The sequence below is a fragment of the Neocloeon triangulifer genome, unplaced genomic scaffold (assembly GCF_031216515.1).
Source record: "Neocloeon triangulifer isolate White Clay Creek 2 clone unplaced genomic scaffold, ASM3121651v1 ptg000014l, whole genome shotgun sequence".
NCBI classification, from domain to species: domain Eukaryota; kingdom Metazoa; phylum Arthropoda; class Insecta; order Ephemeroptera; family Baetidae; genus Neocloeon; species Neocloeon triangulifer.
Genome location: NW_026775556.1, coordinates 14166865 through 14183186, shown reverse-complemented (window position 1 = coordinate 14183186; position 16322 = coordinate 14166865). Strand labels below are relative to the sequence as shown.

At 38.9% G+C, this 16322-nt stretch overlaps 3 protein-coding genes across 9 annotated transcripts; 2 read left to right on the top strand and 1 right to left on the bottom strand.

The window, feature by feature from the left end:
* Positions 1–186: 186 nt before the first annotated feature.
* On the top strand, positions 187–6267 carry LOC132202054 (calcium release-activated calcium channel protein 1). 7 transcript variants are annotated; one of them, XM_059628715.1, is made up of 5 exons: positions 187–274; positions 2099–2305; positions 3844–3972; positions 4486–4770; positions 4827–6267. In XM_059628715.1, exons 2-5 carry the CDS (start codon positions 2129–2131, stop codon positions 5061–5063), a joined length of 828 nt encoding a protein of 275 aa, XP_059484698.1. In that variant the 5' UTR covers positions 187–274; positions 2099–2128; the 3' UTR covers positions 5064–6267. The 7 variants fall into 7 exon arrangements, with proteins under 7 accessions (XP_059484698.1, XP_059484701.1, XP_059484697.1 ...); XM_059628718.1 differs by lacking the exon at positions 187–274 and adding an exon at positions 281–419 and having other exon boundaries at positions 2099–2263; XM_059628714.1 differs by lacking the exon at positions 187–274 and adding an exon at positions 281–419.
* Positions 6268–6380: 113 nt separating this feature from the next.
* On the top strand, positions 6381–7676 carry LOC132202055 (peroxisomal membrane protein 2). Its single transcript, XM_059628722.1, has 5 exons — positions 6381–6639; positions 6722–6820; positions 6894–7056; positions 7121–7240; positions 7306–7676. The coding sequence occupies exons 1-5, from the start codon at positions 6521–6523 to the stop codon at positions 7393–7395; spliced, it is 591 nt and encodes a 196-aa protein (XP_059484705.1). The 5' UTR covers positions 6381–6520; the 3' UTR covers positions 7396–7676.
* On the bottom strand, positions 7635–16091 carry LOC132202053 (protein hobbit). Its single transcript, XM_059628713.1, has 24 exons — positions 16020–16091; positions 15770–15908; positions 15569–15701; positions 15305–15508; positions 14958–15242; positions 14730–14903; positions 14547–14667; positions 14288–14496; positions 14041–14233; positions 12646–13982; positions 11522–12522; positions 10705–11386; positions 10520–10651; positions 10266–10461; positions 10009–10212; positions 9783–9952; positions 9526–9726; positions 9310–9467; positions 8908–9255; positions 8705–8852; positions 8559–8652; positions 8103–8503; positions 7931–8038; positions 7635–7878 (listed from the first exon to the last, which is right to left on the bottom strand). Exons 2-24 carry the CDS (start codon positions 15826–15828, stop codon positions 7816–7818), a joined length of 6621 nt encoding a protein of 2206 aa, XP_059484696.1. The 5' UTR covers positions 15829–15908; positions 16020–16091; the 3' UTR covers positions 7635–7815.
* Between the last annotated feature and the right edge of the window lie 231 nt (positions 16092–16322).

Below are 16322 nucleotides of genomic sequence, written 5' to 3'. Positions count from 1 at the left end.
TATGACTATATTTTTTTACTTGAGCTGCTTAATGTAAATACAGAAAGAAATAACTTCAAAAATTATAGGTAGTTGTATTAAAACATAGTATTTAGATTGCAAAATATCTCTAAAATGCAAACTTTGCCTGAATAAACTTTTCTCTTGTCTATACTACCCGTTTAAAATAGCAAACATATGGCACCGCGCCCCTCCCTCAGGCACCCCTCTCATGCGTGCTACGGATTAATTCGGTGTTTTGGAGCGAGGGTACACGTCAGTTGTCAAAAAGCAGGTGAGTGTCTTGTGCAAATAAATTGACATATTTGCGAACAAACACGCCGATTGATAAGGGGTGCCGTTTTTTGGACCGAAATCCAGAATTTGTCGCTCGAGAGGCGCAATTCCGAGTGGATCATTTCATGTGAAGCGGAAAAAAGGTGGGTTAGGAGGCGATCGTCGTCCCTCTATTCTCGCATTTTGCATTATTTTATTCTGGCTGCCCGCGTTGGGAAAGGTGGCGCGTGCGATTATTTAGTGCCCCTAGCGAAAATAAAACAGAGCTGCCGAGTCGTCTGCGGTTTCGCTTGTTGTTCCGTCGCAAAAGTGAGTTGCTTTCTGCGAATTTGCTATTTTGCTCTGATTTCCGTCCTCTCTGTTGTGTTCAGTTTTTATACTTAAAAAGTAATATTACAATTGTTGAATGCACTTGTTATGGTATGTATGATTATCTAAAATCTAGCTATTTAACGCTAAATATTTATTTTTGAAAGAGTCGATTTTATTTCTTTGCTCTGAATAATAATTTACTGCGCCGTTGAAGACAAAAATATGTTCAAAACTTTTCCATTATGTAATTTAAAACGATTACAGCTCATTTTCTTCTGTGTTGCCCGTTTTTGTCAATGAACTAACTGGAAGACTTCTACATTATTTATTATTATTATTAAAATTAAATGTGATTAGTCATGCCGTCCAATGTCATAACGCTGCATAATTTTTTTTTTAATTTATAGGTCACGAAAATGAATGTAACATTTTTGAATTTTGTTTCTTTCTCCTTGCAAAATTGAAATGAACTCATTTAAAAATCTCCCTATTAAGTCTGCTATACTTTTGCATTTTAATTTTATATCGATTTAATAATATGGGAATGTAGGCCTTAAATGAGCAACGAGACCTTTAAATATTGAACTACATATGAACTTAATTGAGGAGCAAAAAATCTCATTATAATAATTATATAGTATTTGTGTCTCTCTACGTGCAGAAAAGCAGAAATTTGATCCAGCTCGCCTGTTGCAACAGCTATTAAAACGAAGCATAGCCCTTTAATATTGTTTTTACTCCGCGTGCAGAGCAGCGCATTATACATTGTGATTGTGAGTGAAACGGCAAGGTTGCTGGGCTGGCTTGCTCGTTGGCGGCCCGAGGGCGATTACATCAGAAGGGCAGTGCTGATTTGCGAATGCAGTTGTAAAAAAAGAAATCTCCAGGTTCGACTCGGTGTAAATAGGAACGCGTACATCAGTTGTAGTTCACTGCTCGCAGGCTGCACTCGTGAACTGTTGACCCAAGTTCCTTCCGCTTTTACTCAACTGAAAAAAAAATCGGCTCTTATCAGGGCCACTAGCCATTTGATTTCCGCCGCGGTTGATGTGTCAGTTTGTCCTCAGAAAGAAAAAAATAGCTGCGGCCAAACTAGTTCAGCGCCTCGTTTTTTTTTTTTTTTTTTTTTTTAATATTAGTATAAATTTAGTAAGTAGCATTAAACAAGAAATATTTCAATGTTAATCTTTATATCAAATTCATTTCCACTGGAAATTGTCAAAAATTATAACCCAAGTATCTCCCACATATCCAGATCGTTCTTTTTCCAACAAATTAATATTTCCTTGATATTTGCAAACATGAAATGAACTGAAAAGTTTAATTCATGAAACTTTTGTATTTTGTAACACACTCTATTATTTTTATCACGCTGAAGCTGTTCTTATGTTAATTAAAATATTCTCACCACTATCAACTTTATTCCGGAAATATAGATTTTATTTTTTGCTCGTACGTCAGTCAGAACCGAGTTTGAGCTGATTTTTTTTCCACCCTGTCTGTCCTCTAGGAGTGTGTGTAAGCCCTGAGGCTTGGCCCAATGTCCACGTGGTCCGACGGATCTGCGAGACTGGCCTTGTTCCCGCCGGCGCCGCCGTCGAGCAGCTTTTCGTGTGGCGTCGATCCGCAGTCTTCGGTGTCCGACTTCTATTGGAACAACCGGAGGCTGACTCAGGTACCTCCACCTCCTCTTCATCTACTTGCTCCTCCGCCAAAGGTACTGGTACTTATTCTTAAGCCGACTGAAAAACTGTCGGACCAAATTCCCCTGCGTGCCAGAGAGTCTTGTGGCCTCGAACTGGAGTTGTTGACCCTGCGGATGGAGTTTGCCCCCTAAGAATGCACCTAGTAGAGTTACATGCTACAATACCTCAGCAATTACTCTGCACCCTGCACCTTAAAAATATTTTTGTATTATTTAATGGCAAAATTTTTATTTCAAACAATATCAAATTGTGATATTTTTAAACTTTTATTATTTTTCCCTTAAATATTTATACACACGTTCATTAATTTTGATTTTAAAAAAATTGCTACTGTTAATTACAGTTTTTTACATTAAATAACGTTGAACTAACCTGCTTTAAAAAAAATAAACAATTATTAAAAATGGTACTGCGCCTAAACTAAATTATTGTTGAAAGAGTCTGTTAATAACATTTTTTTTAATCAATTTAAATTTTGTGTAGTTTACTTTAACAAGACCAATTTCCAATTAACAGAAACCACGCCATACAATTTTGATGGGAATTCACTTGCCTAAATAAGGCTGCTTTTTATTCCGATAATCTTGTATTTTTATTTTTAAGTAGTGGGATGGAACATTTTAAATAAAATACAAGAAGAAAATTAAAATACATGTGCAAGGCATTCAAGTTATGTCTTAAATTTAAAACTTACTGTAACCCAATAAGAAACTATATCTAGTGAATACCAACATGGATTACATAAAAGCTAAAAAAGCAGCCAAATAACTTCCGCTTTAATTCTAACCTCAGAGGCTTCTTGAACCTTTGAACACTCTTCCTCAAGAGAAATGCAGCTCGATGTGTTTTGAAATGTTTATCGCCCCAAGTAGAATTCAACCAGTCTAATTAACAAACTAGCTGGGAGTGTCTTGAACATAATATGTGGAATGAAATCAAACAAAGGGCGACAAAGCTTTTTGATAGTCCACCGAAATTAACCAGCTCATGAGTCAATTTTGGCCTCGCGCCCAATCTCGCACTAAATTTTTTCTGCACGCTAACCGGCATGCGATCTTCCTTGGCTTCTTCTAACATTTTTTGTTCCAATTTATGGTTTATTTGCGTTTCCTATTTGCCGCGAGATTTTTTTTTTATTTCGCTGTTGGTTTTCGGATTGGCAAACGCAGCCGTGCTACAGCAGCAGGGGCCTGCTGCTTTTATTTGGCAGGCGGTCCACATTCCGGGCAGCGCACTTTAGCCCTCCGCTGCTGGCTGCACCCCTCTGACCGAGCCACAAAGGGTAGGTGCCTCGACGCAATGGCCGTGTCCGCCTGCTGCTTTTAGAAACAATTTCCTTCTGTCGAAACATTTATTTTTCACGGCGCTTTTTTCAGCAATTATTTTTATATATAATTATATAATGCTTTGTGTGTTTTCTAAACTTCTCCTCTCTCGCTTCTTCTGATATGAGACACAGTACTTAGCCGCCACCGCTGCCGCTTTTGTGTCGATTTCGAATTTCATTTGCATCTCCGAGAGGTGACTGATTCATTTGTTACGTCCGCAGGCAAGGATGTCGCAGGTTGGAGACGGATTGCACACGCCGATGCAGCTCTCTTGGCGCAAACTTCAGCTCAGCAGGGCCAAACTGAAAGCTTCCAGCAAGACTTCCGCTCTGCTCTCCGGCTTCGCTATGGTATAAACAGTTATTGAGTTATTATTTAATCATTAATTAAAATAAAAATTTATTGCGATTTTTTTTCATTCTTCTCACATAATTAAATTTTTTAAATTAATATTTTTCATATTTAAATTTAAACGTTTCAATTTATTGTTTTCTCCTAACAATCTTTGGTTTTGAGATGATGCATACCAATTTGGATGAAAGTTGATACATAATTAAAACCCAATTTGCAAACCTGTTTGGGACTCCGGAAAGGGTATTAATCTTTGCTTAATTTCCCCTGGAATGTTAATTTGCATAAAAAAAATTACGAAATTTGGCCAAAAAAGTGTCGTCTATGCTAATATTTTTTCCTACTTCCAACTATACAAATTATGGCAAAAACAGAAGAAGTAAAATTAGGCAAAAATTATTGGCGATTTTGTATTAACTTTCTTCAAAATGGGGTTGTCGCATCTGAAGCACATAGCTTGTAAAATGAACTAGTTATAGAGATTTATTTTGTCTTTTTCTGATGAATCTCAGGTAGCGATGGTTGAGGTGCAACTTAACGAGAAGACACAAGTGCCCAATGGAATGTTGATCGCCTTTGCTGTGTGCACCACATTGCTCGTTGCGGTGCACTTGTTGGCGCTGATGATCTCAACCTGCATACTCCCTAACGTTGAGGCCATATGCAACGTGCACAACGCCAACCTGGTCAATGAATCGCCCCATGAGCGGCTTCACTGGTACATCGAGGCTGCTTGGGCGTCGTCAACCCTTTTAGGCCTCTTGCTCTTCCTGATCGAAATTGCCATTCTTTGTTGGGTATGTGGTTGGTTAATTTTGCACCGATTTGGGAATTAAGTTTACTTTTTGAACAGGTGAAATTTTACGATTACTCAGTTGAAGCGGCCTGGTCTGCATGCATAGTGCTGATTCCGGTGGTGTTTCTTTTTTTGGTTTTTGCGTTGCATTTCTACCGCTCTCTGATGACCCACAAGTACGAGGTGTCTGCCAGTGGCATCCGAGAACTCGAGGCACTCAAACAGCGCATGGACGAGGAGGACTTGGAGAGCAATAGGACTAACAACGGCAACTTCAACGTGCAAGTTGTGTGAAGTTTGCTCTTTAAATTACTCAGCGTTGGTTTTTTCCTTATTTATACTTTTGTGTGTTTCTTTCTTATTCCTTTACTTGACTTAATTCAGAGAATTGACGCAGATATATTTATGTGTTTACTGAAATTGTATTGGCATTTATATTGACACATAATGAACATCACAAAATGAAAATTTTAATATTTTTCTTCTGGTACTTAATAATTTAAGTAGCCTTTTGGATGCTGCCTTTTTGGGTGTCTGAAGCACACATTAAATTTTTTATTGCTCTCTTATACACATACCAAATTATAAATTGGGTCCTCTGTAGGATATAAGATTTAAACAAACTGTGTTCACAACGGAAAACTTTCTTAATGACAGAAGTTTACAAGCGCCTAAATGATTAAGATATCAGCAGGAGACACTACTTTGATCCCTTTTGAAACATTTTACTGTGCATAGTGTATGATAGCATTTTTACTATGTTATTAATTTATTAAAAAGACCTGCATTGTGTGATTTTTAGATTAAATGAAAACATGCCACTTGTAGAGCAGTCATAGAGTAAAAAATGACAAAAACTAACAAATATTGAAACTATGTTGTTTCCATGAATGAGATAAACGGGCCTTTAAAAATAAAACCCCAGTAATTAATAGTGGTTTTATCCATAGTTTTCATGTAATATTAACAACTTTTTGTAATTTTATACTCATTGAATTTGTAACAAAGCAATACAATGACAAATTACCAATTTTTAATTTAAATGATTTATTGTGTGTAATATCTGAATATAAAGAACCACTTGATCTGAATTTATTTTTCACGACTGTTCACCACAATAAGATGATATGAATAGATTTATGTTTGTAAATAAATGACAAGTTGGGCTCGTGTACACATCAATGAAACCGGCAAAGATCTTTAACCCAATTACTTTGAATTGTTTACAATCTGTTGCAGAATTTCCCGAGGCAATAAATCTTACAAAGTTTACACAATCTACAAACGATATGTATTGATAAAACGCAATAAACACACAAAAATAAAGTTGCCTTTTATCTCTGACCAGTGACTAAGTATAATTGTCATGAATTTTCAATGAAGTTTGACTATCCTTGAGACTTTAGTGATAAGATGAAAGTCTGGAGATATTTTATTATCACTAATATAAGCATGATTGCTAATTGCTTCTTTTTATTGGAATGACGGAATGCCCTTTCTGTGCACTTGAGTGCAGTACATGGCGCCATTGATTTTCAAAAACAGTTTAGTGACCAATGAAATCATGCAATTTTTATCGATAGCCAATGACAGTCCGAATCATCATAACTCCCTTCCCTTGTTGTGTTTACGTTTTCGTTCTTGAAGAGCCAGGTGTTTCCACTATTTCCGATTTAAATCTTCTCACGTTCAGTTGCCGAGATTCTAATTTTTAAATTTTGTGATATAAGTGCATAGGACAAGTCGTGAAAATGTCAATGTCTAAAGAGCAGGCCTCAAGATTTACTGTTGCTCCATTCGTTTTCGAACTGGTCGGAAATTATTTGCAGCAGCTTTTTCTAAAACCAGTCAGAACTCAAGCTGTTACGAAGTATACCAATCAAAATTGTCATAATTTGCAATTATTAACAGCAATTTTTAATTTATTTATAATATTGTTTCGTCATCATTAGTTCTTTGGTCTTGTTTCTTGGAAATGTGACATCTCAGTGCCTTCTTAGTGAGAGAAAACCTTTTGATAAGGACTCAGCCATGGCAACAGCCCTGTTTGGGTAAAATTAAATATAATTAATCATACAATTTAAGAGAATGTTATAAAAATTTTCGTTTAAATTAAATTTTTAGTCTGGTGTTTGGTGGTGCCATTCCACACAACTTCTATAAACTTCTGGACTCGGCGGTCAGAGGAAAAAAGTTACAAGGAAAGTTCTTCCGATTTTTAATTGAAAGACTCCTCTTTACACCAGCATATTTGCTTCTGAGGCTCTACATGACAGCAATATTTGAAGTATTTCTTCTAATTCTTGTAATTCAAAATTATAGTTAATGACATGTTGTAATTTTATGTGCAGGGAAAATCTCATCAAGCAGCTTGTAGGCATGTCCACCAAAGTTATCAAATCTTGTTGCGTGACAACTGGTACAGCCTTTCATTATTCCAGTTTTACTGTGTTAACTTCATTCCCTCAATGGTAATTTTTCATATTGCACTAAATTTATCAAATTGATCTCTTTCTAATGTGAATAATTATTTCAGTTTCGCCCCCTATTTTCGAGTGTGATTGATTTCTTTTGGACTGTTCATTTCACAAATAAGCGAAGAGAAATCGAAGAGCGTAAGCGATGATTTGCAAGAAAATGCTCAAGGCCACTTTGTTATATTTTTACTCTGGGAATCAATTGTTATATGTTTGCACTGGGCAATTTTGCTATTTTTTTTTTCAGAAACGGAAGACTATACCCGATCAAAATTTCTGACATTGCCTTAGCCTGAGTTGTTGCTTAGACTTTTATACATTATTATCATTATTTTATTCATATCCTTTTTGTTAAGTCTTTATTTGTTTAAGATGAAATTTATTGAATAAAAAGCTTGTTTTTTAACATGAAATTTTTATATTAAAGAATAATAATAGTTTTTTTTTCTGATTTGTAAAATATTACTTCAGTTGCTACTTTCAACTAATGTTAATTGTAAATTTATTTATTGAAAAAACAATATTTGGTTTTGTGGCAATCATAATAATTAATGGTACACTACAGTAAGCTACTTGCTTGACTTAAAGATACTCTTCTTCAGACTGCCTGTTCTGCTTGTCTCTCCAGCAGGCTGAAAAATACATTTTTATAGTATGCGAATTTTTCGATTCTTATCAAATTACCACTAGCCGAGAGCCAAACAGCATTCGCGCTTTATCCTCCTCTTGAGGTGAAGCTCTTTCTTCCACTGCAGTTTTGGTCATCTTGATCTGCAGTTTTTGCTTAATAGCCTGAAGATATGAAGGTTTATTTTTATAATTATTGCAAATTTTTATATTTCTTGATTGAGCTTACCTGAGATAAAATTACTTTTCTGCTGTCACTTTTCATTGCTAACAATAAATCGAGCCAAGTCCAAGTGACATTATGGTACTCCAAGGTGGGGATAGTCAAGCTGAAGTCTCTTATGTCCTCGATATTTTTCTCCTTTGATCCTTTGTAGCTGACCTTGACGGGCACTTCGGGTATCTTGATGTAGATGAACAATTTATTCTTCTCGGCTCTTTCTTTCATTTTCTCGACGTCATCTTTGCGGTTAATTTTCACATAGAAGCTCGCTTCCTTGCCTTTTTTCCCCTTCAGTCTTTTGCTACCTCTAGAATCTGCTTCTAGGTCTTCGTCACCATCAATTGTGTTTGGATCTCTCTCAGGGAAGCAGAACTTCAGCATTGTGTTGTAAAAGATTTTTGTAAGACCTAAATAAATTTTTCCTTAAGATGGATACTTTAATTATACCAAATTTAGACATACCTATAGTTAGCGGGACGACGTTAATTTCAAAGTGCTCTTTTACAGAGATTCCACCAACTGGGGCCTTCTCTCGACAGAACACCCTCACAGCTCTCTGCAATTTTTGTTGTAAAATTTAATTAGGAAAGTTTAAAAATATGCCATACTTTGTGATCAACAGGCATGTTGCTCTGGATTTCAGTCGGCAAGAGGACTTCGGTATAAATTTGGTTTGGCAGCAAATTCGTCATTCTCACATAGCCAAGCTCAAGCAAGTGTTCAACAGAATCATCACTTCTTGAATTTTTGGTGTATCTATAAGAGAAACAAAATATTAATTTAAATGTTTCATGACAAAAAAAATACATACAAGAAGTTGCTGAGAATTAGATCGGCAATTCCAAGTTGTCCATCTGCTTCGGTGAGTCTCCACTTTGCATATTTGAAGCAGATTTCATTGGCCCTGATAGTGGCCACAGACTTGTCACCCCTCATTGTTGCCAATTTCTGGTTGGCTGTTATTTGCGTCTCTTTAAAGCAGGAGATCATCACATTGAGCTCTTCGCTTTGTGCTGTCAGCGTCTCTTTGCAATCATACACCTGTTGCTCCAAACTCTCCTCCTCCTTTAAAAGCTCCAGATTATTGGGGTCTTCGCACAACTTTGACTGGATCTGGTGAGTCTTCTTTTCCAACCTCCTAACTTTAGAAACCATAGATCTGAAATCATATAAATTAAAAATTTTGCACTGACGAATTTATGAAATTTATTACCGAACTTGGTTTTGCAACTGCTGTATGGGTTTTCTCTGATCTTCATTGCTATGCAATTGCAGCTGGAACCGCATCCTCTGTAGTCTTTCGGCAGCTTCTTTTCTGCTCGGCTCAACATGAAGCAACAAATTGTTCACCACGTCCAAAATCATGGCATACTAAAAATATGTTTGGTTTTAGTACAAACAGTGAAATGTGACAGTCAACGGGACTAACCTGCAGCGAGTTAGTGCAAACATCAAGGTCGTGATGCATCAATGTAAAGGCGTCCACACCTTGTTCTCTTTGTTCCCAAGGCCCTGCACCTTCGTCGCTGGGTGGTGGAGGAACGTGGTCAATGGAAACAGGATCAAGGCTACTATCTCCATAACAAGCATAGAAAAACTCACATTTGCAACGCGAGACTATTCTTTGGAGCTGCAAATTATAATAATTTAATTATCATAATAATTTTCTTTAGGCAGTTAATATACTTGAATCGGGGAATTTTCAGTCTCAGTTCCTACACCCACAGTTTCACTGACTATCCCACCAACAGAATGACCACTGCCAACTATGTCTGGCACATCTGCAGGTTTCTCTATCACAGCCGAATCTTTTTCTTTCTCCTCGATGTTGTCAATCGTCAGCCACATAATATTTTCTAAAATTAGTTGCTGTTAGGCCCAACGCTTCTTACAATTACTAGAAACTATTTACCATCTGGTGTGTCTCCGGCTATCACAGTAGCATAATACTGCATGCACTCAAGCGATCCAACCCAAGTGCTTTTCGACACGAGTGTATGCTGCTTCCAAGTGGGCCGATGGATTCGCTGCAGAATTTGTGCTTTAGCTGCGCTCATTATCACGTATCCCTTTGTTTCACATCCTTTGAGCAAAACCTGACTGTTAACCAGAACAACTTAAACAAATAAATCAGTAAAAATTCTGCTGCAGGAATCAAAAAATTTTTACTGTGCCAGTTTTCGTAGATGACGTCGTGTTCACTGCAAGACACCAGTCCTTGCAGAATTTGCTCCTTATTTTGTGTAGAAAGGTCATCACTGTAAACAACGTTCTTGTTGTCCACCTCAGCTATCAGCTGCTGCAGCATAGTGGCAGCGTGGCCAGATTGCAACTTGGTCATGGGTGACGGAGTTGCTGTACTTTGCTGTATATAAATTAATGTAATATAAAGTATTTGAAGATTCCCCATCAAATATTCAAACCTGGAGAGTGGGGTTGGAAGGTGTGTTTACTTGGAGTGAGTCATTTGAGCGAGGTCTGTTTTTCATTGGAGTATTAATCGTCTCTCCCTTGAAAACCTTAAATGCGTCCGTTGAAAGGTTCTTTTTCAGTTGCTAAATCGTCATAAATTTAGAGAAATCAATTTAAAAATCAATCTTGATCAAACCTGGCTCTTGACAAATGAGTCAAAAAGTGCAAAGGCCACGTCTCGGTTGCTTTTCGTCCAGGCGCCTTTCAGGTCATAGACTACGAGGCGATGGTGCGGTGCTCCTCGGCCGTCTTTCACTTGCCCAAGGGTTGTTTCTCTGCCATAGGACACTTTGGCCACACTTAAAAAGTAGCACTTTTCAACCGGTTGTCGCAGTGACACTTGCTCCTTCTCAGGATCTTCTTGAAGCGCCGACTGCAGCCAAATTTCAGCGTCGTTGAGCTCGCAGTTCATGTAACCGATGGACCACTCGGCCCTTGGTCGATGGATCAAACCGTCATCAACAGGGACAAGGTTCAGGATGTGCTCAGATGAACAAGAGATGCGGCCACCAAGCAACTCAAAACCACGTTGCTTGGCAAAGGACATCCAGTAGCACACTTGGAATTGGTGCAGCCCCAGCAAAAGATGGATCTTGCGGTAGTGTCGGCTGAGCTGCAGTTTTCGTGGGCGCACATTTTTGAAAAGTTTTCCTCGCCGAGTAGGACGGGTAACGCCAGAGAGGATGAGTTTGAGGGACTCAAACCAACGTAGGGTTGAGCCATACAGAAGTGCGATTGGAAAATCAAAGTTTGTAGAGCCGGCAGAATTTGCTGCTGGTTTGGTCTCCAAGGCTATGCTGAGATTTACATGTTGAGACCTGTGGAGAAAATGTTTTTTCAGTAATTTGTTGTTCCAATAGAAACATTAAATCAATTTAATTTTAATTCCTCATTCTCTAGTTAAAAATACCAAGAGTAAAATTATTGAACTAAATGTAAGTAAATAAATTTACCTGAAAGCTCTGAAAGAATCATGCTCCTGATTACTAGAGTACTCTGGGAGCTTGTCTGGGGCGCATGGCATGACGGAGTGATGGTCATTAGGATCAGCCAAACAGACCCAGTGGAGTTTTAGCGTCAGTTTGAGGTTTGGCAAGTGCAGCAGGCGGCAATCGTCATATTTTGAGGCAGTCTTCACATAAATATTCAGGTCTCCCTTAAAAACAAACTTAGCGTTTGTCCAGTCCATGACGACTTCACTCCAAGTGAGCTCCATCTCCTCAGTCGTGTTGTATGGATCGAGGGAGGCGTGCAAGAGCACCGTCATTGTCTGCATGGACATAGTCAGGCGACCGTGGTACAAAAGGCGAATTTTGTCCCAGAATGGCAATGGAGGGCTTGGATCGCGCGACGGACTTGAGATACGCTCAAAGTTTAGGTTGCATTGTGCAATCACAGGTTCCCAGCACGGCCCAAATGCATAACTGAAGTGCTCAACGTCACAACTGAAGTCGTGGTAGAATTTAAGTGAGGTCATGCTACGCTCGATTACTTCGCTGGGCCAGGTGTCACCTAGCTCAACTAAGCAAGTACGCTTAGCCCTCTTGGTTGCCTCTTGCTCAGCACCCACAAGTCGGCCCCAAACCAACATGCTGCGGATGTGCAGCAGCGGCTGTGGAAAGTCGCGCAGCAGGAATTTCCACTCCTTGCAATTCAGTCTGACTGCCCGACACCACAGTGTTGTGAAGCTGAGCCCTGAAGTTGGCCAAGGGCTTTCACAGTCTATCTCAGTCATAACTGCAACAGCATTGTCGGTTCCGTGAACTGACGGGTCAGCCAGTGCCAATATCTCCAGTTCTTGCATTGTCCAGGCAAAGAGACGAGTACGAGCTGGGCCAGATTGGCTTATCTGTTTTGAGCGTTGGATGTAGATCTCGGCATTTTTCTTGTTCAAGCCCTTGTACAGTTCCTCAACCTTGCCGCTGGGAAAGTGTAAAATATTCTTCTGGAGCTCCTGGGAACAAAGAATATTGATCAATGATCATATCCGCTATCGGTTCAAAAAGCCAAAAGAATATTATAAAATTAATTTATAAATAAAAGTGATGCTCCAATCAAATAGCAAAAATAGCAGTACCTCAACTTTTGCTGAAAGCATCTTTTTTCTCGTTTCAGCCTCCCTGTATTCATCTTCGAGCAGTTCGTAGTTGTCTCTGAGTTTTACTTCAAACGGATCGTCGCTCATTTCAAAGGCAAACTCCTGGACACGTATAAGCAAATCAGGTGGCAATGGACTTTCGGCAGTAAAGGGCTTTTTCTTGTACTTGTGGATCAATTTAAGCCACTTGAAGAGACTAACAAACTCATTCTGCACAGCCTCGGCAAAATTGTGCTCGTGTGGAAAACGAACAAGCAGAGTCCGCATTGATATGGACCACGTCTTATTCCACGGGAGAACAAAATTATCAAGACTCTGCCTCTCTGCTCTGATCTCTTCGCTGTCTTGCAAGGTACCCACAACTAAGCCGTCAACAAAGAAAGTGTCAGCGCCATCAATGGCAACACGGCCACTGCTCGACTGGACTGAAATGTCGCTTCCGACCACAGACATGACAAAATCTTCAGCGGAAATACGCATGTCGTGTCTGCTGGAGATCTTGATACCCAAAGACATTTGTCCTCTCATCCGAACAATTATTTTCTTTGAAGTTTTCTTATCCGTTGCAGACAGCGGCATATCTTTTTTCTTCATAGTGTACTTCATACTGTGGACAAATGCCAAAATGTCCTCATACAGGCTGAGGAGCTGTAAGTGCAGCTCTGTGTTCCAGTTAACACTGATCTCCTCACTCGACTGAATACCAACTTCATTGCCAGCTTGCTTCATGCTCAGCTTGGCACCCTTCATGAAGCCCCATGCATTTTTTAGTTCATCTGCTTTGATGCAGTTATAATACAGGCCAGTCTCCATCGACAGCACTTTGGCACCTTCAAATCCAACACTCAACTTGCTCTTAAACTTCTCCACCTTGGATGAATCAAGTCTGAGCATGAGGCTTGTAGACTTGTCTGAGTTCTTCTCGTCATTGACGACCAGGAAAATATTTACGTTGCTGAATGTGACAGTGACAGCCAGCTCGTCAAACGGTGACTCAGTGCTTGGCATAGCAACAACAGAGTGCCTGTGCGCTGGACGGGTAGGAATCAGAGGTTGGTAGTCCATCATACACTTGACACTTTGCTCGACAAACTTTGCCCAGTCGTCCGACCACTCGAATCGCACACAGTCCAGTACACCTTTCAGTGTGTTGGGTTTTTTGGCCTCCAACAAAATAACTCCTAGATATGCAGGTGTTCCCCAGATGTGTTGCAACTTTGCCTGAGGGTCCGGAGAGTCGAGCATGGGAACTCCGAGGCGCCACCAAAGTGCCTCAACCAAGAGATCACCAGTCCAGGCTTGCATTATAGGAACCTCTGTAATATTTTGAATCAATTTTAGTTTATCTATTGATAATTTAAATTGCTTACAAACCTTCTTCCAAATCATCGATCACAGACACAAAGCTCAGCTTAGTATGGTTGCACCCTAATCCAGCATTGTGGTTCTCAGACAATTGCAATGAAACAGCAATGTTCCAAAGCTCCACGTTTGTCTGCAGTCTTGAAAGAAGGTCAACAGTCCACCTGGGCATTGGTTTCTTTGTTCTAGAAACTTGTCTTGAAATCTGAAAATCCATTTTTATAATTCATGTTGAACACAAATTAGTGTGAAAAATTACCTGTGCATTTTTAGGAAGCTTGAAATTTGTAGATGCCCATTTATATATGTCCCGGTGAATATACGTAGCCGAAAATGTATCCATCAGGACGTCCACAATTGGGGTTTCATTCAAAATTTTGGCGTCAACTTTCAGCTTTTTTAGTCTTAATAAGGTAACATGGTTGCATTTGACCTTCAGTTCTTCCACATCCACATTCATTAGCATATCTAAAGCTAGCAATTTAGAAGTCAAACTCAAATTAATCAAGTATTCTTACCAAAAGGCACAATGGAGAATGACGATTTAACAACAAAGCTCTGCAGAACAGCACAAAAATCTGGCCTTGAATGATCCCTCATTCCAGTCAAAGTTGTGCAGCCAACTTTTAAGCTAAAATTCTGAAATATCAGTCAATTTTAAAAGTTTTAATTAACATGCAAGAATTAAATTCCAAACTTGCCTTGGGCATGATTTTAGACAAAGTTTGCCAATTTGTGTGATCATCGCCCCAAACAGGTTTATCAATTTTCCTAGCAACAGATTGCTCTCCCCTTGACAATCTCTGCGCCTGAACCAGTTCATAGAAACCATCATTTATCACAGCTTGAGGCTTTTCCACCTCTACAGCCAGTTTCTAGTTTGAAATCAATATTAAATAAGATTTTAATTTGAGATAGAAAAATTGTACTTCGACAGAAAGAGGACCCTGGGCCAGAAGAGTTGCCTCCAGAGCTAATCCAAAAGCCACTTCTCCAAGAACAACATGCACATCATCATGACTTTGGGCATGTTGCTGAGTGTGTTTGAGGATCTTAGCAGATGCACTCGAGCAACGAATGCTAGCCAAAAGTCTGGCTCCGTGCACAACACTGCCATCTACATAGAGCTCCTCAGCGGCAGCATGGATTAGCCACTCTGGGGTGGTGGAACGCAGGAGCATCACAGTCACTCTGTGCACATGAACAGCTAGGAACTACAAAACAATTTTCATTGTTAATTTAAGTACATATAACTTCAAAAAAACTAATAATATACTTGGGTAAGACTGATCAGTACTGGAGGAACTCTAAGGTCCTTCATATTTAAAGACGTAGGACTGGTGTTGACATTTGTAATGAGTTCGCCTTCTTGAGCCCTGCCGATATCTTTCTTAATGCGAACATCTTTGATGATTACCAACAGTAGTTTGCTGACTTCACTGCTTAAGAAACTGCTTCGCAAGGCAACCTCCTCGATTTGCTGCAGAATGGAACGAATATTAATTGGTGATAGTAGTGCTTGAAAATTTAGATAAATTACAATGGAGAAGCCGCTGCGGGTTATGTGAACTTCCTTCAGAATTAAATAAGGCCACCCCAGGCCAATTCTTCCAATGCTAACATTTACATTGAACTTTATTTTGAAAAACCATGCCAGCAGCCAAGGTACAATCCTGCGAAAGAAAAGGTTAACGAGTATACATGTAATAAATTCCAATGATAGTTATTGCTAAATATTAACCATGACGTAAATAGACAGACGGCAAATACGATGAGCAGTAAGGTGCCGAACGCGACCATTATGCAGATGAAGATTTTACACCTTCGACGATAACGACATCAGCAAAAAATTCAACACGCTCTCGTCCCCGCGAAAATATCTGAAAATAAGATATATGTATGTGTCTTTAATATAAACCTAATAGCATCCTTAACTAAAGCGCCATGGAATACTCAAAATGACAAGAAATGCAATTTAATAAAATTCTGACCTGTCAAACCGTTTTTAATTTTTGTTGTTGCCCGTGGATTAATTCTTAGGTGGTTACACCCCCGTGTTTTTAGATTAGACTCTCGGAGTTTGCAACGCTCTTTCCGTGTTGTTAAAAACTTTACGAAAATAGTTTTCAATATTATTTAATAAGTTTAAAAAATAAATCTTTATACTCAAAATTAATGCTAAATTATTTTTAATTTTGATTAAACATCAATTACTATTTTTATCATTTATTTTCGGGTTTGTTCCCTAACTCCTTTCGATACACCCCATTTGGGATGGGCTTGTCTTTTGTTGT